Below are 21,761 nucleotides of genomic sequence, written 5' to 3'. Positions count from 1 at the left end.
AACCTCTCGTTACTCCATGTGAGAGGAGTCTGTAGGCCATTAAATGACTGGAGTGTGAACCACGTAGTGTAAGCTGCTGAGATCGGCAGCACGTCATATGTATGTCATAGTTGGTCACCCCCAAAATTCTAATTAAACTATATACACAGTCCGGAAAGGGACTTGGCTCCTAGAAAACTCACACCTGCAGTACAGATTTCACCATTTTAGTTTTACATAAAAACAGTTTTATTACATATACAAATGAGGACTCCTGAGTGCACCCTGGGTGTAGCCAAGAGCTTGGTGCACCGTTCCACGATTACCATGCTCTGCACTTGTCCTTAGCCCGATTCAGAGCACTCACTTGCATAGAGCAAATGCTGCATGAATTCCATCCCCACCCCTGAACGTGCACACTGACACCGCAGGAGTTGAGAGAGAGCATACACACTATCAGTATCTGTGTAGACATGCTCTCATCCCTCCCTCCTGCTGCAGCGGACACTCGCAACACAGAGAATCACACCGCAGAGGGTGGCCGCTGCAGACACGAGAGAAGGACCAGAGCACGCCAGCAATGACACGGTGTGCTCAGCCTCTGCAGTGTCAGTGTGCACGCTTAGGACTAAGGAATCAATTCATGCAGCATTCACTCTGTTCAAGCGAGCAGTGTCAGTCATACTTAGGGGAAGTGCAGCGGGTGTAAATTCAGGGAGTGGAAGGGTGCACCAAGTCCTTAGCCACGCCAAGGGTGCACTACAGCGCTCTCATTTGCATATGCAATAAAATAGTTATGTAAAACTAAAAAGTAGTGAAATGTATAATGCAGGTATGATTTTTATAGTGGTCAAGTGGTTTGAGATTTAAGGATAACAGACAATTTAAACACTCACCGTGGCACTGTAGAATACTGACCACATTTCCCCCAGCATCTGGTTCACTGATGGGCGATTGCGGGCATACAAATGTTACCGTAAGGGATCATCCCAAATATAAAAGTCTACATTATTAATGTAGAATCTCTGACCTGGGGGAAAGATTAATCAAAGTGACAAGTCCTATGGCGTTACCAAGAATGGGACGGGGGGGTGTAATGGTCCAAGTGCAGGTGTTCAGCACCTAGTGAATGTGTGCAATAAGGAGCCCTTCTAGGAGAATTGGGTTAAGTCCAAAACCTAAAGTTTTAGGAGAGAAAAGCAGGCTACCACTCCACCCATCCATGCTATAAAGTGGCCAAATAAAAGCGGTTATGACCAGCTTTAAAGGACATTTACCCACATTACGACATGTTCAAATGTTGAGAATCTGCTGTGGATTTTCTGCAGATTTCATGTGCGGGCTTCATTTTGCCTTTCAATGGTTGAAATTTGCAGAAAATTCACAAAAAGTGTAGCAAGATTTGCATGTCAACCATGAAGACTTCGCTGTAGAAAAAAAAAAAAAAGTATACCAAATAGACTGTGTGTGAACATATCCTCCAAGGCAAGGTTCTTCGCATGCCAACCATATAACATGCACAGGGCTTCAAGCATGTAGGAACAGGAGAGGGTTTTCCCCTCAAGACTACTGCAGCAAAGCTGAAACCATACAATTGTCTGATTCTCTGGACATCCACCAAACTGCTAGATAAATTACATTGTATTATGACTTTGCTGCTCTGAAGTCCAGTGGCGGCATACTACACCCCATTCCAGCCGATGCTTTGTATAGCACATGGTGATTTTAGGATTAGTGCTTATACTCATCTGCGAGAAAAATGGATGAGAGCAATCCGAAAAAAAAAAATTGGATTCCACTCTGACCAATGTTAATCTATGAGTCACAGCTCATATGCAGTTTTTTTCTCAGACGAAAGCAGTTGAAAAAAAAAATTGCAATTGTGTTCGTATCTTGGATGAGACTCACCAATGCAAGTCAATGAGTGAGAGGAGAAAGAAAGATAAAAAATAATAATTTGATGTTTTCAGTCTGGCAGGGAGCCCCAATATCCATGGCCCTTTCTTAGGCTATTAATATTAGCCTGCACCTGACTTCCTAGCCTTTGCTGGTTATTAATCATAGGGGGACCCTACATCATTTTTTTGGGGGTGGGGGTCCTACATTTTTATAACTAGGAAACGCTAAGTATACAGCTGTGAGAAGATATTAATAGCCTGGGTAGCTTCATGGGTATTACCCCCTTCGCAGGCTATAAACATCTGACCCCAGCTGTCCACTTTCCCTCTGCTGGTTAATAAAATCTAAGGGATCCCACACCATTTTTTTCCAAAAGGAATTTAATGAAAAAAAACAAAAAAAAAAAAAAACCACATGCACAGTAAACTACACACAAAAGAGTACTATAGATTATACAGCTAGTGAGCAAGATCAGCACATTTGTGAGACCAACGGTAACCTATATCATTAAAGAGATCAGCTGATCAAATAGCCATGACGCATAGGACAATCGCAAAACAGGACAAAAACCATGAAGGAACCTCAAAAAAACGCGACCAAGCAGTCCACAAATTACTGTAATATTAATTCATAGACAAATATTAGAGGAAAACAGGAGGTACTGAACAGTGAAAGTGCAAATAATCCACACCATATGAGATGTAAAGAGCAAGGGGTGCTAGGACCAGTGGTAACCTAGGTCTCACCTATATCATTAATAAATAGCAAGCAAATAAATATATGTAACATATCAGCTAATAGGCCAAGGAGGGAGGGGGAAGAAAAACCAAAATTACATGTATATTAATATGGGGCAATGGACATAATTAAGTCTATAGATATATCAGTAATATTCACATAGTAGTAATGCCCCAATACATAGAAGGCAGCAGCAAAGGGTTAATACCCGCACATATTGATTACCTCAAATTGGCAGGAGACACAGGGATACAGGCCAGGCAAAATGTGGTGTGGATTAGTTGCACTTTTACTGTTCAGTACCTCCTGTTTTCCTGTAATATTTGTCTATTAATTCATTGTAATTTTACAGTAATTTGTGGACTGCTTGGTCTCGTTTTTTGAGGTTCCCTCATGATTTACACAAAAGAGTACTGTGTATGTATAATATAATTATATATACATATTTGCATTTTGCAGTGAGAAATCAGTATTTGATCCCTCTGGCAAACAAGACTTAATACTTGGTGGCAAAACCCTTGTTGGTAAGCACAGCAGTCAGACTTTTTTTTGTAGTTGATGATGAGGTTTGCGCACATGTCAGAAGGAGTCTGGAATTCCCTGCCTGAGGAGGTGGTGATGGTGAACTCAGGCGAGGGGTTCAAGAGAGGCCTGGATGTCTTCCTGGAGCACAACAATATTGTATTTTACAGTTATTAGGTTCTTTAGAAGGACGTAGATCTGGGGATTTATTCTGACGGAATATAGGCTGAACTGGATGGACAAATGTCGTTTTTTGGCCTTGCTAACCATGTTACTATGTTAATTTTGATCAGTTTGGGGTCAGTTTGCCCACTGACAAAGACTGTTCATCTCTTTGTCAGTGGGCAAACTTACAAAGTCAGCAAGGGATCAAATACTTATTTCCTTCACTGTAAAATATATAAATATATATTAGCTGAAGAGCCTGGTGTTGCCCGGGCATAGTAACTGTTTAGTTATAACAAATTATAATGATTATATTGCACAGTAAAACATTTCACTTCATATATGCAACACTACAGATTTGCTGCCGAAATGACTTAAGGGTATGTGCACACGGTGCGGATTCTGGTGCAGTTCTGCAGCAGATTTGGCCCTGCAGAACTGCAAGTGATGTACAGGACCATTTAAGGCCTAGTAAAACAAAAAGCGCTGTGCACATGCTGCAGATTTTTCCGTGCAGATTTAAAATTGCAGCATGTCACTTCTTTTCTGCAGTTCTGCAGCAGTTTTACATCTGCTCCATTATAGAAATCTGCAGGTGAAAACTGCAGGGGAAATCCGCACAAAAACTGCACTAAAACGCAGGTCATTTTACTTGCAAATTTAGAAAAATCTGCGTGGAAAATTCCACAGCAGAATCCGCACCATGTGCACATAGCCTAAGGCTGTGTGCACACGCTGCGGAAAAGGTGCGGATTCATCCGCTCGGATTTTGTAAAATCCGCAGGTCAAAATACCTGCGGTTTCACCTGCGGATTGCTCTGCGGTTTAGCCCTGCGGTTTTTCATCTCCTCAATGGAGGAGATGGCAAACCGCAGGAGAATCCGCAGAAAGAATTGACATGTCAATTCTTTCTGCGGATTGAAAACCGCAGATAATCCGCGCTGAAAATTCCGCACCGTCTGCACTGCGGTTTTTGATTCCCATAGGGAATCATGGTACTGTACACCGCAGCAGAAACTGCTGCGGGTCCGCAGCGGCCAAAACCGCTGCGGAACCGCAGCAAAATCCGCAGCGTGTGCACACAGCCTAACGGCGGCAGTTAGGGGGCCTTATTCCTCCTGCTGTCACTCTCCTTTTTACTCAGCCTCCTCCTGCACCTCACGCTCCTCCTTTACACACAGCATTATTCTGTAGCACAGCTTTTCTCCTTTTTACTCAGCCTCCTCCTGCACCTCACGCTCCTCCTTTACACACAGCATTATTCTGTAGCACAGCTTTTCTCCTTTTTACTCAGCCTCCTCCTGCACCTCACGCTCCTCCTTTATACACAGCATTATTCTGCAGCACAGCTTTTCTCCTTTTCACTCAGTCTCCTCCTGCACCTCACGCTCCTCCTTTACACACAGCATTATTCTGTAGCACAGCTTTTCTCCTTTTTACTCAGCCTCCTCCTGCACCTCACGCTCCTCCTTTATACACAGCATTATTCTGCAGCACAGCTTTTCTCCTTTTCACTCAGTCTCCTCCTGCACCTCACGCTCCTCCTTTACACACAGCATTATTCTGTAGCACAGCTTTTCTCCTTTTTACTCAGCCTCCTCCTGCACCTCACGCTCCTCCTTTATACACAGCATTATTCTGCAGCACAGCTTTTCTCCTTTTCACTCAGCCTCCTCCTGCACCTCACGCTCCTCCTTTACACACAGCATTATTCTGTAGCACAGCTTTTCTCCTTTTTACTCAGCCTCCTCCTGCACCTCACGCTCCTCCTTTACACACAGCATTATTCTGTAGCACAGCTTTTCTCCTTTTTACTCAGCCTCCTCCTGCACCTCACGCTCCTCCTTTACACACAGCATTATTCTGTAGCACAGCTTTTCTCCTTTTTACTCAGCCTCCTCCTGCACCTCACGCTCCTCCTTTACACACAGCATTATTCTGTAGCACAGCTTTTCTCCTTTTTACTCAGCCTCCTCCTGCACCTCACGCTCCTCCTTTATACACAGCATTATTCTGCAGCACAGCTTTTCTCCTTTTCACTCAGCCTCCTCCTGCACCTCACACTCCTCCTTTACACACAGCATTATTCTGTAGCACAGCTTTTCTCCTTTTTACTCAGCCTCCTCCTGCACCTCACGCTCCTCCTTTACACACAGCATTATTCTGTAGCACAGCTTTTCTCCTTTTTACTCAGCCTCCTCCTGCACCTCACGCTCCTCCTTTACACACAGCATTATTCTGCAGCACAGCTTTTCTCCTTTTCACTCAGCCTCCTCCTGCACCTCACGCTCCTCCTTTACACACAGCATTATTCTGTAGCACAGCTTTTCTCCTTTTTACTCAGCCTCCTCCTGCACCTCACGCTCCTCCTTTACACACAGCATTATTCTGCAGCACAGCTTTTCTCCTTTTCACTCAGCCTCCTCCTGCACCTCACGCTCCTCCTTTACACACAGCATTATTCTGCAGCACAGCTTTTCTCCTTTATAGTCGCCTCCTCCGGCAGCACCTCACACTCCTCTTCCATATACAATTGGAAACACTTGATCCCAAGAGAAATTGCACTAATTGCACTAATTGCAATAAAGCATATCGTATACATAGCCGGCTTCTTCTGCACTCCACACTTTTCTCCTTTAGACCTCGTTCACACGTTATTTGGTCAGGATTTTTACCTCAGTATTTGTAAGCCAAAACAGAGAAAAACAAACAAACTGAGGAAAAGTATATTAGAAACACGTCACTACTTCTGTATTCTTCTCCCACTCGCGGTTTTGGCCTATACTGAGGTAAAATATTGACCAAACACTGAACATGTGAATATGGCCTTATACACAGCCTCATTCTGCAGCAGCACCTCACTTCTCTCATTTTCCCCCTCACATGTGCCCAGCAACTTCCATGAGGCTCCTCCCTTTCCCTTGACATCATGCCTCACAGGAGCAACTCCACTCTTGACACGATAGACGGGGATTTGCATGTGGAGTGACTGTGGCTCAGTGGTTAGCACTGTAGCTTTGCAGCGCTGGAGTCCTGGGCTCAAATCCCACCAAGGACAACATCTGCAAGGAGTCTGTATGTTCTCCCTGTGTTTGCGTGGGTTTCCTCCCACATTCCAAAGACATACTGATAGGGAATTTAGATTGTGAGCCCCATCGGGGACAGTGATAATGTGTGCAAACTGTAAAGCGCTGCGGAATATGTTAGTGCTATATAAAAATAAAGATTATTAATATAGATACAGGCCAGGGTCAGACTAGCGTATGTGAGATGCAGCCGCATGCTCCGCTCCCGAGTGCCAGTGGTAGTGCCGGGTATTAAGATGCGAGACTCGTCCGAGTTTCTCGCATGTCTGACCCCGGCCTAAAACTAAGGTATGGTTATCCCGAGTAAATCACTACCTTTCTTGTAGAAATGATCTGCCTGCCATTGCTGAGAAGTCCACTGTGGAAGTAATATGCAAATTAACTGCAAGTACATTGAGGAGTGTCACAGCACTTCCAGGTGAAATGCACTTGCAGCTGATGTTTAAACTGGATTTCTCAGCAGTGGCAGGGTGGATTTGTACAAGAAAGGTATCGATTTACTCAGGTTAACAGCGTCTATACAGCCATATACATTTTAGGTAGAAGTTTCCTCTGACAAGTTCCCTTTAGGTGCAGCTGCATCATACTAAAAAAAGCATTTTGTGACGCTCCTAAAGCATACTTCTTTTGCTGATGTCACTTCCAGCCTAGCTTCATAAGCTTATAGGGTCTTCCGCTACAAAGAGCGGGATGCCATTACTCCTACATGCTTCCATTTCACAGCAATAGAGGAGATGAGAAATCTCATAAAGGCGACATACTATGAGATTGCCATGTCTAACGTCACCGAGCTCTTCAGTATGACGCCTACTGCTAACCATGTCTGTCTATGAGGATTGCATGGTTTTCTTTATCAGTTTACAATGGGTGTCACCGAAACACCCGAGCTTAAAGTGAAGCCATCATCAGAATATCACTTGTTTAAATCAGGTTCACGGGTATGAACAATCTTGTGTTGAATTGTTTAATGTGCATGTGCAAAGGTCATTGTGAAGGCAGGGGGAGCAGGTCAGCCATGAGATCGTCATTTGTGATTGGTAAATCCTATGTTATCAGCTGTATATAGAGGCGTTACTTCTCATTGTAATCCTGCCTCTGCTGATAATGAACCTGCTGTACACTCTTCCTGAAAGGACAGGAATTGAGTCTAAAAAAGCCCCAGATGCTGGTGTGAAGATGAGCTTACCGATATATATACACACACACACAATTTAAAAAAAAAAAAAGGAAACAAGGAAATATATATATATATTTTTTTTTCCCCTGATGATGACTTCCCATTATGGGTAGTCTTTCAGCACAAAATGACTGTTCAAACCATGCACAGACACTCAGTGCACCTTTGGGGTGGCTCAGCAGTTCAGTGCATCTTTTTAACTGCTTAATTCACATTACCTTTAGCGTTGATGAACAACATCCAGCAGAAGTGAAAAACTTCTGACACCGTGCACGGCTGACGCCTGAAATGAGGGAAGCAAGATCAAGATGAGGAAACATAAAAAAAAACAAAAAAAAAACAAAACACACAGATAAAAAGTCTTAAGTCTTCACAAAAGTGGATTGCTATTCATGTGCAAGTGCAAATCTGCCCCAGTCGGTACAGATCAGTTTTTGTTAAGACCTTTCAATAAGCTGATAAATTATTGAAATAAGGATAGGTTACTTTCTATAAGCTACACATAGGATGAAGGACTGGTAGCAGCAGATGGCGGGTATGTATAGGCCTACAAAACAGTGCCAACAGATCAGGGGATTAGCGTATATTACCGTTAAGATTGCACACAGAAGAGTAAAGATCACGAAATGTTAGGAGCAACGTACATGGGCAGCCAAGAAAGCGCTGACCATTGATTACTCATGTTCTTCAGGAAGAAGCTACAAATTAAACAAAGATCCCCAAGTCTACCTTTGTTTCCGGCCTCTGTGCTGACGCGGCTGCTCTTCTTGTGGGTTCTTGAAGATCTTTTGGAAGATGGGATCATACTTCTTGAAGAGGACGGCAGTGACCGTGAAATTACGCTCAAGCTTCCTCGTTCTCTCTCGAAAATCTGCAGGCAAGTTGGCCATGTCCTCCCACTTCTTCATCTTACTAAAGTACTCAATCAAGCTGTGGGAAGGGAAAAGTAACGTAAGCCTCTGTTCACATGAGAGTTTGAAGTCTCCTCCTGACATTGGAATTGTCATACTGCAAGAATAACAAACACCACAACACAATATCAAAGTCTTCCAGACTAATGTTTTGATCCACAGGACTCATTGGGCACACGATATCAGTAATTCGTAGAGCACCATGGCTCTGGTTCGCTATTTAAGGAGAACATAGTGCGAACAAAGCCTAAGAAACCTGACTGTGCATTAAGCGGGTGACATATTGGAACAGCTTTATTATTACAAATTATATAATTCATCTACTTGTATTTTTATTATGGCAATGAAATATTAAGGGACTCCGTTATCTGTCGATCAAGGAATATTGGACTTTTCAAGAGGGTACAGATATTTCCAAAAGTGCTTGACAATTACTTGTGGCCTTCCCATAGGCTATAAACATCCTGGCAGGCCACACTTTACTCTGCACTGACACTCAGTGCAGAGTAAACAGTTTACAAGAGATTGTTCAGCTACGGGGCGGAAGCCAGCCGTCCGATAAAGCCAGACTCGCCACAAAGAAGATAAATATTGTTTATTGCTAGATTTACCTTCTCGCACTATATATAGACAATGCTGGATGAGAGCTTGTGTATACAGATTACAAAACGCTAATTGTGCTTCCTCCTCCGGACACAGTAGTCATGCGATTGCTGGGTACAGGGAGAGCAGGAGCAGACAGCACACTGAATTTCCTTTGTAACTGGGACTAATATACCTGCCACAGTTACAGGGGAAATCAGCAATAAAAATAATGTTTATGGAAAAAAAAAAAAAAAAAAAAGATATAAAATCTCCTGTCAGAGCTTACTGACATATCCTCTGCTAATTCACTATGTTGCACTAAGAAGATGAACCGCTGCAAATTTTTTTGCTACAACTATGACGTCAAGCCACCAAGCCTTCAGGTAAGAAGCAATTCTCAAGGCTCCGATCCAGCAGCCAGAGATTACGGACGTGGCCACCGGACCAGATCCTGCGCACTGATTTCCTGTAACATGTGAAGATTGTGGTGTTGCAGAATGCCTTTTACAGCTTGGCACATGCTGTTACCCTACATACCAGGAGGACACATTTATGCAGAACACTAGCGTGCATTACCTTAGTTCTGAAGACGTCAGGATCCGAGTGAGAGACACAAAATTTCCTTCCACGGTGCCCCTGCCCACCGTTGGCACGGCCTGCCTGCATGCAACGTACAATGCACACGCCAACCAGTGCAGAGCATTTCCCTGCAAAATAAAGCGTCCCGCTGTGATACTGGTTCTGGGTAAGTGTGTATGTGCACACAGCGGTTTTACCTGGCAGATCGGCTCTGTATCCCACCTGAAAAAGTACTAAATATATGTTAAAAATAATGAATTCATGCACTGCACTGTAAAGACGGCTCGCTGTTCAGATGTTCAGCCTTGAGGGGGTTTTTAACCACTTCAGGTTTCCCAAGACATGAAGCAGCTAAAAGAAGTGCCTGGTCCAATTAAAAATTACTTACACAGAAACTTGATGGCTAAAAGCTGTTGGAAAAGACAACCGAAAGAAGCAAAAAGAAAAAAAAAAAAAAAGTTTCTTCAGGACAAAATCACAACCGTGTCCTGAAGAGTCTTCCATCTGAAGAACTGTGACACTCCTGAGTCCGGTTGTCACAGTGACATTGCCTCCCTCTAAGAGGTGAAGACATGTTTGGAGGCAGAAGGGGCCCCCATGCCAGGTAACAGATTAAAATAACAATTCCTGCTGCAGGTGAGAAAAGGGAGTTGCCTTATAAATTCTGGCCAGCAGAGGGGGTTGGTGAGTTAGCTAGAAGTGAGCTGAGGGGGTTGTCATGGAAACGAGAGCAGCTGTGAGCTGAGAGAAGAATGACAAGACAGTAAAACGTGTGGTAAAAGGATCTTTCTGGAAGATCCAGTCAGTTCAAGACAGAGAGGCTCTGGGGAAGCTAAAAACTGCGTATAGCAGACCCCAGAGTGAAGCGCTAATAGAGAGAAAAGGGACGTCAGAGTCCTAGGCTGAAAGGAGCTGTACGCCCTGACAGCCGAATCTGAAAGTACAGGGAATTGTAAATTCCTGTGCGACATTGCACACCTGAGGGCACGGCAGTGGATAAGGAGCCCGGGGCTGACGGTGAAAAGGACAGTACCCGTGGTATAGGCTCACGCTGACAGCCATACAGGGTAGAGAAATCATCACAAATAGAGGGTCTCAGCTTAGTTACAAACAGCAGAGACCCACACACAAAGCGCAGAAGGAAGGTCCTAAACCCCCACCTATAGTATAACGTGGCACAGCTGTATCGGTGCACAAAAGAAGGTTCCCACAAAAGTATAGAATAATCAAAAAATTTTTGGCACTCAACTCGTTGCAAAGATGAAGAATTTTTATTTGCAGTCACAAATATAGACGTTTCGGCTGTATCAAATAGCCTTCATCAGTAAACTGGGACCTCGTTATCCTGTAGGAATCTGAGCCTCTTCCTCCGTTGGCTGCGGCGGATCCTCTTCTGCGTGGACGTCTTTTTCGTTGATCTAAAGAATGTCCTGAACGATAGTCTCTTCTATCTGTTTCCAAACCCGATGTGGAGGGATCGTTTGAAGACTGTTGCTCAAACTCGTTGCAAAGATGAAGAATTTTTATTTGCAGTCACAAATGACCTGCCACACCAGCGGTGGATGCCGTGTTCACACAGGTCCTGCTGCCACCCACCAACAAGACATTTGAAACTACAGCCAGCTGCTGTTCTTACAGCGTGAAATTGGGGTTTTCTATGAGTCACAGGATTTAACAATCCCACAAGTAATCCCCTTTGGGACAATTCCCTTCAGGCATAGCCATAGGACGTTTATGCCAACTTCTGGTTGGTGCAACCTTTGGAGCTTTTCAAAGTCACAGATCTAATAATCCTGTATATGATCTCGTTTGGAATATTTCTCTACTACCCCTTCTCATTGAAATCTACAGGTTTATATACCAGTTCTTACATGGTGGATGGTATCACCTCCAATAGCACCTAATTTACTATTGGTCATACAATATAATATCCAGAAAATTAGAGATAGGCGCAGTCTTGTTTACTGATGAAGGCTATTTGATACAGCCGAAACGTCTATATTTGTGACTGCAAATAAAAATTCTTCATCTTTGCAACGAGTTGAGTGCCAAAATTTTTTTGATTATTCTAAACCCCCACCTGGCAGGGTGGGTCCCCTGAATGCCTCCAGGCGAGCCGGACTCATTCCATCACCTGTATGTGGTACTCCGGATTGCAAGCAATTACCAGTAAAAGGTAAAGAAACTGCACCTCTCTGTATCCTCTCATTTCTCTGCACCCCAACGTTCACTGCCATCTTAACTATTAATCAAACATCTTTGCCCTGGGACTATTGCTCTACCTGTGGAGAGCTATTTTCACCTCAGCTGCGCCACATCAACAGTCTCGGGAACACCGCAGCGCTGGTCACCTCTGACCAGAATACCACAGGTGGCGTCACGTATTTAATCATCTAAAAACTTTATCATTTTTATTTAAGGGACGCCCCAGGGCCATGGACCGGGTCGCCGTGACACCGTCCTCCATTGAAGTCGACCGCCCCGGTACCAAGTACCCCACAGCCCTGCCCGCCTCTCACACGCCTGGGCGCTCCATCTGCGGATTCACAGAAGTCTAAAAGAAGTTGTGTGCACATACCCCGACAGTGCTCATACCCTTCAGACAGCAGAAATAAATTATATATTATATTTTATAACGCATTCCCCATAGGCCTCCATACAGCATAAGGCACTCCCCATAGGCCTTTATATAGTACTAGATTACGGCCCGATGCTATCGCATCGGGAGGATGAGATAGCATAACACCTCTTGCCATGTTAACCCTCAACACACACACTCCTCTCACCTTTCACCATCTCCACTCACGTCCACTCACTCCTTCACTCCACATACGACCCCTTCTCTCATTCCGTCTCTCATACTCACGCCGTCATCGCCGCTGCTCCACGATCCCCGACATCTTCTTCCGCCGGCGCCATCCTGGATCCAGATGTCCTTCCACGCCGGCGACGCCATCTTGAGTATCGTGAAATCCCGCAATACTCAAGATGGCGTCGCCGGCAGAACATGTCGCCGGCGTGGACGACGTCGGGATCCAAAATGGCGTCGGTGAAATCTCGCCGACATCTTCTTCCGCCAGCGCCATCCTGGATCCAGACGTCCTCCACGCTGGCAACATGCTCTTGCGGCGACGCCATCTTGAGTATCGCGGGATTTCGCCGATCCAAAATGGCGTCGCTGCAAGAACATGTCGCCCGCGTGGATGCCGTCGGGATCCAAAATGGCGTCGGCGAAATCTCGCAAGATTTCGCCGACGCCATTTTGGATCCTGATGGCATCCACGCTGGCAACATGCTCTTGCGGCGACGCCATCTTGAGTATTGTGGGATTTCACGATACTCAAGATGGCGTCACCGCAAGAACATGTCGCCGGCATGGAGGACGTCTGGATCCAGGATGGCGCTGGCGGAAGATGTCGGGGATCGTGGATCAGCGGCGATGACGGCGTGAGAATGAGAGACGGAGTGAGAGAAAGGGTCGTATGTGGAGTGAAAGTGTGAGTGGACGTGAGTGGAGATGGTGAAAGGTGAGAGGAGTGTGTGTTGAGGAGTGTGTGTTGAGGGTTAACATGGAAAGAGGTGTGCGGTGACGTCACCGGTTACAACTGGACGGAAGTTGTTGCAACCCGGAAGCTGCTTAGGGCATTTATTATTATAGATAATGCACTCCCCATAGGCCTCTGTGTAGTATATGGCAGGGTTCCCCAACTCCAGTCCTCAAGGCCCACCAACAGATCATGTCTTCAGGATTTCCTTTGTGTTGCACAGGTGAAGCAATTATGACCTGAGCAATACTAAAGAAATCCTGAAAACATGATCTGTTGGTGGGCCTTGAGGACTGGAGTTGGGGGACCCCTGGTATAAGGCACTCCTCAAAGGCCTCCATATATGCAATGCACGGTCCATAAAAAAAAAAAAAAAAAAAAATACAATGCTCACCTCTCCTCCTTGTTCCCCCGCTGCTCTGAGCACCCGCTCAACTCAGTAAAGGCCACCCCCCCATAAACTGATGTCATCGAGCCCACTGTCAGTGTCTGCATCATTGATTTCAACTGTGCTGATATCCAGCAGATACAGTTGAACTTGCTGTGACGGGTGGGAGGACCAATGCTGGCATTTCCCCCTGCTGCTCATGAGCCCTATAGTGGCCAGGTGGTAGAGCAGGGAGATAGAGTCTCACTGCTCTGCTGAGTGCAGTGGCAGATTATAATGAGGTCAATATGGGCAGTAGCCCAGTGGTGTGGGGGGCCCCACTAGCCCAGGGTAAATTGCCTATTATAATCCGCCACCATAGCGCCACCGGCCATCGCAGCCCCTCACTGATAAATCCCTGCTCTGTGCGCACAGGACCTGTGATGAGGTCACAAGAGGGGAGGAGTCAGTGGTCACATGATCAGGCATCTCAATCGGAGGCCCCTGATTATGTGACTCTTGACTCCTCCCCTCCTGTGACCTCATCACAGGTCCTGTGTGCACAGCCCTCGATGTATGTATGCAGGACTCTGCTGTGCTGGTTGTCATCTGCTGAATGAGGGAAGTATGTGTGGGGTCAGGAGGCGTTTACAGGGTGGATGTAGCTGCGTGTGTGTACGATGCGTACGGAGCGGAGCCGCACATGTACGATGTGTACGGAGCGGAGCCGGGTGTGTGTACGAGGTGTAAGAAGCGGAGCCGTGTGTGTACAAAGTGTACGGAGCTGAGCCACTTGTACGAGGAGTATGGAGCAAAGCCACATGTGTACAAGATTTACAAAGCGTAGCTGCGTGTGTACAAGGTGTACGGAGCAGAGCTGCATGTGTACGAGGTTTATGGAGCAAAGGCATGTGTGTACGCAGCGGAGCCGCGTGTGTGCGAGGTGCACGGAGTGGAGCCCTGTGTGTACAAAGTGTACGGAGCTGAGCCGTGTGTTTATGGAGCATAGCGAAGCCGCGTGTGTATGAGGTGTATGGAGCAAAGCCGCATGTGTACAAGGTTTACAGAGCGTGGCTGCAGGTGTACAAGGTGTACGGAGCAGAGCCGCATGTGTATGAGGTTTACGAAGGTGAGCCATGTGTGTACGAGGCGTGTGGAGCCACGCGTGTACAAGGTGTATGATGGGGAGCATTCATACCTCCCAACCGTCCCAGGTTTTGAGAGTCTGCCCCGACCGGGAGCTGACTTTTCCCACGGACACAGGAGTACACTGCGGAGCTTCGAGGGGCACTTGAAAACTCGCACGTGACGTTCTGGAAGCTGACCGGAAATGAGGTAATTTTGGGAGGAGTTTGTGACGGAACCATGGAGGCACTTCAGGGAATGCTTCAGATCATCATCATGTCCTCTTCTGACAGCACGGACAGCGGGATCGCCTTGGACTCGGGGATGTCGGCCATGTGAGTGGATCATGATATGTTCTGCACCAGGAGGCTCAGGTGGGCATTACAATGTGAGCCGGACTGGTATGGTATCTTTATAGAATATTTCTCTCTCTCTCTCAGCTTTCTCTCTCTCTGTTCTTTCCCCCCCCCCCTTTCTCTCTCTCTCTGTTCTTTCCCCTTTCTTTCTCTCTTTGTTCTTTTTTTCTGTCCCCTCTGTTCATTTCCCCTTTCTTTCTCGCTGTTCTGTTTCTCTCCTTCTCTGTTTTTTCTTTCTTTTCCTCAGTACCGGTCAGTGTGCCCACAGTGCCAGCCACTGTGCCCTCAGTACCAGTCAGTGTGATCAGCAGTGCTAAATGGGTGTGCTTGAGCCGTGGACATGGGTGTGACTAGTTGTGAAATGGGTGTGGTCGGGCGGCCGGTAACCAATCATCATAGTGGAAGTCGTCTGTTTCCATCAACTTTGTTATATGTGGGCAGGAGATGGTGGGTCTTGTCACCTCTGCCCCACAAATAAGTTATTATGAGGTGTACTTTATTCCTGCCACATTTCCTTCTTGGCTTACCGAGAGAAAGGTTTTGACCAGTTGAAAGTTATACAACCTGAGGATTGTGCACGTGTGTGCTGCCCGCATGTAGTAATACATGGTCCTCCACATGCTGAACATCTGGGACATGACTAACATTGCGCAATGTGCACTTGTTCGTTGGCAGATGCAGCGTCGTGTCCAGTGTGTGAGGAGATGGCGACTTGTCTGTGGCATTATCCCCTCTGCTGCCATGTTGGGCACAGCCTGTGAGGAGGAGCGGCTCTTCCTGTGTATCTGGCCACAGGTTGCACATCGGAGGCTGCTTCTTCTATCTGGGGAAGTTCATGAAGCAGAAGCCTCTGTGTGACTCATGTGAAGTAACTTGTCTGACAGGTCATGGGTCCATGTCAGCAGGTGTTTACAGACTATTGGCTGGTTTCGATGTTAGGTACAGGTGAGTCAGGACTAGATGTTGGGTGGAAGCCATCCAGTATTTGTAAGGCCTTGTGCACACACTGAGTATTTGGTGAGTTTTTCACTTAGTATTTGTAACACCTCATGGACACGCTGAGTATTTGGTGGTTTTTTTACCTCTTAATTTTTAGTGAGGCCTCATGAACACGCTGAGTATTTGGTGTTTTTTACCTCAGTATTTATGATGCCTCGTGCACACGTTGTGTATTTGCTGATTTTTTTATCTCAGTATTTAACCCCTTCCCGCTCCTTGACGCACAGTATGCGTCATGAAAACTAGCGACTTCCCGACCCAGTCACATGACCCCGTCACATGACCTGGGGGCCCACACAGTCTGAACAGCCCAGGGCCCTGGCTACCCTTAATCCACCCCTGGCTGAGTGTAATCGTATGGGCGAGCTGTGCACGCCAATACCATTACTGTAGCATAGCTCTGGGTTGGCCCCGGTAAGCACAGAGCGACTGCCCACTCTGCACCCCAGTAACTATGCTACTGGCTGCAACCCATTAGTGACAGCAGCACTCACATGGCACAACGATCATTCTGTGCCTGAGGAAGACCAGTCGGCCTTTCCAAACAGGCTATTAAACGACTGCTGGTCGGCTGTCTTTCAATGGCCATGGTCAGCTGATGAATACGCTCACACGATGTCCAGTCAGTAAAAAAACCCGAAAACCCGCTACAAAAAAAAAAAAAAATGCTTGAAAGACTCTTCCTATTATTTTCTATTGAGAAGTTCTAGTCAGTCATACCTCCAGGATTTTTTTTTTTTTTTTTTAACTACTTCAGGTTTCCAAAATGATTTACAACAGAAGTCAATGGGAAGACTAAAATAATGTCTGGAAGAAGCTTGGATGAATTTGAGCATTTTGTAAGCGTTTCCGCACAAAAAAAAAAGCAAAAAAAACACAAGAGTGTTTTCTTCATTGATTAATGGAGTTCAAAAAAAGTAAGCATATCACCTCCAAAAAAAAAAACAAAAACATTAATAAAAAGGTCGCTTCAGGGTGAAACAAAACAAAAGTTGGTCAAGGTTTCCACATGAAAAGCTCATTGTTTCTGACCGCCTGAAATAAAACACATTGTGTGAACTTATCTATGGCTATGCTCCATGAAGAGCGTTGAGACCATGTTCACACCTTCAGTATTTGGTGACTTTTTTACCTCGGTATTTGTATGCCAAAACTAGGATTGGCATAGTCAGAGGAAAAGTATAATAGAAACCCGTCACCACTTCTGGATTTATCACCCACTCCTGGTGTTGGCTTACAAATACGGATGTAAAATACTGACCACATACTGTGTGCACATGGCCGTAGTGAGTTTTTGATGTTGCAGAGTTTCTACACCTAGTAGGTGATTTATGTTCCGTTTTTATCATGTTGTTGATGCTGCGGCTTGTCTCTTGGTCAGGTCACTCCTTTGGTTGTGATGCCTACTGGTGTTTGGCTTTAGATAAGACTTTATTGATACAGTCATGTGTGGATTACACGTGCATCCTTGCTGTGCAAAAGCGCATATATGTTTTGCCTGCAGATTTTCCTTATCTCTCACATCTATGGGGAATATCCGTAAGTAAAAATTTAGATTTATTGCAAGAAAAATTGACTCGTTGAGTTAAAAAAAAAAGTTTAAAAAAAACAAAACAAAAAAAAACAAAAAAAAAAAAACATGATTTCTATAAATCCCTTCCACTTTGCTGGAACTGTAAGATGCTGCATAAAAATACACATAGTGAGAACTGAGCCCTACAGTGCAGCAGTCCAGCCGTAGACACGGTCCAGCGGTGGATTCATTGTAATCCGTGTAATTACCCCGGTACTCCCCCAGTGACTTGTACAGGAGGTCCCTGAGATCAGCTGGGGGGGGGGGCGGCATCTCTCCAAGGAGACTGCATCACGCTGCTCCCAAGCCTAACAAAGCCTCCGGCATCCTGTGTGCGAGGCTTCTCCACCGACAACAGAGAGCCCCATGGTAACAGCATCACCGCAGGAGCGGGCGCAGCACCAAGGGGCCATTCTTACAGAGAGAACCCTTCTGTGCCTTTAAATGCACCTGGTAATGGAGTACAAAAACCATCCCACTAACACCGCAGGGCCAGGATCACACCAAAAACCAGTGCTTGCTCCCATAAGACGAGCTCAGCACTACGGATGGCTTCTGGGGTACTGAGAATTTGGCGCTCACATTACACCAAAGTGCATCACTGTGTGTGAGGAGACCTGGTCAGACCGTCGGGTCTCTTGACAGGTGCTACATGTCAACCTAAGGGCTGGGTTTTGTGATCCCAGAACACTGTCTTTCATGAAAGTGTGAACCCACCCATATGATGGTATATGCAGAGTATAGGTCATCCCTTAAAGGGGTTCCCAGGGGAAAACAAGTTATATTACCCATTAGAAGGGCAGGAGATGACGTATTGATCGGCGGTAGTGGAATGCTGAACCGAACTGAGTCGGGGCGGGGGTCTGAGCCAACAGAACAGGGGGTTTTATCCCTGCTAGAATAGAGCTGCAGTGCACATGTGAGACCGCCGAGACATTCATTCCCTGGGGGGCTGACCTGCGCTGCACTCGCCATTTTCTGATAGTCTCATAGGGAATGAATGGGGAACAGTCAGGCACCCAACCAGGGGAAAATAGTGCCCCGTCAGGGATAAAGAATTCCCTGGTCCCAGCACATGGGTGATAACTGGTTTTAACCAGAGAACCCTTTGAACAATGGTTGGGGCCAGGACCTCTTGGACCCCAAGCTGTAGGTTCTTCCCCTGTACAGGCGCATATGCTCAGGATGGATGGAGGTGTCAGAGAGATATGCCACGACATACTGAGATTACCCCACAGAGGGGCCCGCACACCTCCATCAGCCCCTGTTCACACCCAGGGCTTGTTTGTAGCCTTCAACTATGGAGACACATAGCTCAGCATGGGAGCTGCACACCCAAAACGCTGGGCTCTATAAAAATTACAGGGAGTTGGCTTACACTATTACTAAAGAGGATACAGGGAATCAAAGCAATGCAGGGGGTGTTGTGGAACTACAACTACCAGAATACCCTGACACAATAAGGGGATGCCATTGTGGTGGGACTACGGCTCCCAGCATGAGCAGTAACACTGAACCCCACACTAGCGTGTCTGACAACTCTGAAGCAGAGCACTGTGTTGTCAGGAGGACATTCGGCCGGGTTAACCCCTCACACGCCGCCGTGCACTGCGGAGATCACGTGCTCTCAGGTATAGATTAACCCCCTCACCTCCAGGGTGTAGTTCTGGCTAATCCTCCCGTAGCTCTCCCAGGCATGCGCACGGGCCCTCTCGTCCATGTTAAGAGCGCCGCACAGCTCTTCATAGCGGCGGCGGAGCTGCTGCTGCTGCTCCTCGGCCTGGGGAGGGCTTCCATCTTCTTCCTCCTCCTCCTTGATCATGTCTTCAGGCCTTTCCTCTGTTCCTTCGGTGCAATTTGGAAGACACCCAGGTACGGCGGTGACCCTGCGCAGCCATTTAAATGGCCCGTGATTGACAGGAGCACACAGCCATTCACAGCAAGAGTTACGTCGAAGTTGTCACTGGAAACCCATTCTATTCACACAACGTTACGCAATGTGCGTGTCACCGCCCTATTAGGGGGAAGCAAGATGGGGCGGGATCACTTCTATGAGTCTGGCTCTGTGATTGGCTAGGCTTGTGACACATCATTTTCCTATTGGCCCGCGCAGCTCAGGCGGCTCTTGCTTGTAGACTGTCTTCTTGTTATGGTCACGTGTTTACCATGAGCCCGGCCACAAGTAACCATTTCATGACCAGAGCTCAGGCAAGCAGCAGTCCTATGTAGAATTTTTTTTTTTTTTTTAACAGAAACATTTCCAAAAGTATCACTGCAGATTTCTGGTGAATTTCCAATAGTCAGGGGACTAGAGGAGTGAGAAATAGTCACCTGACTGCTGCAGCCAATCACAGGCTGCAGCGGTACTGTGACTGGGGGTCGCTGGTAGGTGGAGCTACCTCCATTTCTCTCCCATAGGCCTTCCATGGTTGTCATGTTTTGTTTTCTTTTTGTTAGCATTTTGTTTGCATAACTTGTAATATTCTGGGAAATGTCGGTGTCACGCAGGGCTGCCACTAGGAATTTCGGGGCCCCATACTGGCAAAATTTTTGTGGCCCCCTTGGAGACTCCACCCAGGCTCCACCCCAGCCCCGCCTCCACCCCAGGAACTGTCCACAGCCCCACCGCTCTCTCTTGGAAAAACTCCACTTCTCACCAATCACACATTAACAGTTCCCATCACCAGATCATACATATAGCCGGCAGCTCTTGTTTTGGCCAAAAGATTTTTTAAGCCGCCACCACAACACTGTAGACTCTTTTGGCCGAGCCCTACTCTACTGTAACCTATTAATCATTTGTTAAAATATCCAATGCAATTTAGGTATACTTTTATATATTTTTCAATTTTTAAAATATCACATACAAGGGACAAATATCACCGCACCATGACCAGACACCATATTACAACCACATAGAGACCTATAATACCACATACAAGGGACAGATCCGCCACACCATGTCCAGACCACATACCACCACATGCTGAACAATAACACCACATACAAGGAACAAATACCACCACATCATGACCAGACCACATATTACCACCACAGTGACCAAATAATATCACATACAAGTGACAAATACCGCCACACCATTTCCAGACCACATATTACCACCACATGATGACCAATAATACCATATACAAGGAACAAATACCATCACACCATGACCAGACCACATATTACCACCACATGGTGACCAATAATACCATATACAAGGAACAAATACCACCACACCATGACCAGACCACATATTACCACCACATGGTGACCAATAATACCACATACAAGGAGCAAATACCACCACACCATGACCAGACCACATATTACCACCACTGTGACTGAATAATATCACAAACAAGGGACAAATACCACCACACCATGACCAGACCACATATTACCACCACAGTGACCAAATAATAACACGTACAAGTGACAAATACCGCCACACCATCTCCAGACCACATATTACCACCACATGATGACCAATAATACCATATACAAGGAACAAATACCATCACACCATGACCAGACCACATATTACCACCACATGGTGACCAATAATACCATATACAAGGAACAAATACCACCACACCATGACCAGACCACATATTACCACCACATGGTGACCAATAATACCACATACAAGGAGCAAATACCACCACACCATGACCAGACCACATATTACCACCACAGTGACCAAATAATATCACATACAAGCAGGTATGGACTGGGGCTGAAATTCAGCCCTGGCATTTGAAATCATACAGGCCTATGCTGTCCCCGTTCCCAAGCACCAAATTGGATAAATTACTAATATTACCTTGGATGAAGGAAAGCAAGATTTACTACAAGACCAATATTTCTAATGATACCTGCGACCTGCTCAGGTAAATGATGGAGTCAGTGGCTTTGTGCTCCGTCACATCTCTTAACAGTAGGGGTGTCTTGAGAACACCGATTCTGTTAACAACATAGCAGATAAGGCGGCCAGACAGTCCCTTCTGGCATTTGCCAGATGGTCAGTCCGTCTCTGCATTCAAGGGACAAATACCACCAAACCATGGCTGGACAAAATATTACCACCACATAATGACCAATAATGCCACATACAAGGAACAAATACCACCACACCATGACCAGACCACA

General features: G+C 46.1%; 1 protein-coding gene across 1 annotated transcript in view; it reads right to left on the bottom strand.

The window, feature by feature from the left end:
- RBL2 (RB transcriptional corepressor like 2) overlaps positions 1 to 19,597 on the bottom strand; it is a 71,930-nt gene extending 52,333 nt beyond the window's left edge. The window contains exons 1-4 of the mRNA XM_073576196.1: positions 19,258 to 19,597; positions 9,639 to 9,769; positions 8,296 to 8,496; positions 7,785 to 7,849 (exon numbers count right to left, since the gene is read on the bottom strand). Coding sequence (XP_073432297.1) covers positions 7,785 to 7,849; positions 8,296 to 8,496; positions 9,639 to 9,769; positions 19,258 to 19,428 — 568 coding nt within the window. The 5' untranslated portion in view covers positions 19,429 to 19,597. The remainder of the gene's footprint in view (positions 1 to 7,784; positions 7,850 to 8,295; positions 8,497 to 9,638; positions 9,770 to 19,257) is intronic.
- Between the last annotated feature and the right edge of the window lie 2,164 nt (positions 19,598 to 21,761).

Source organism: Dendrobates tinctorius, unplaced genomic scaffold (assembly GCF_039654945.1).
Source record: "Dendrobates tinctorius isolate UK_male_01 unplaced genomic scaffold, ASM3965494v1 ptg000047l, whole genome shotgun sequence".
NCBI classification, from domain to species: Eukaryota; Metazoa; Chordata; class Amphibia; order Anura; family Dendrobatidae; genus Dendrobates; species Dendrobates tinctorius.
Note: the sequence above shows the minus strand (reverse complement) of the source record. Positions and strands in the feature narration are given on the sequence as shown.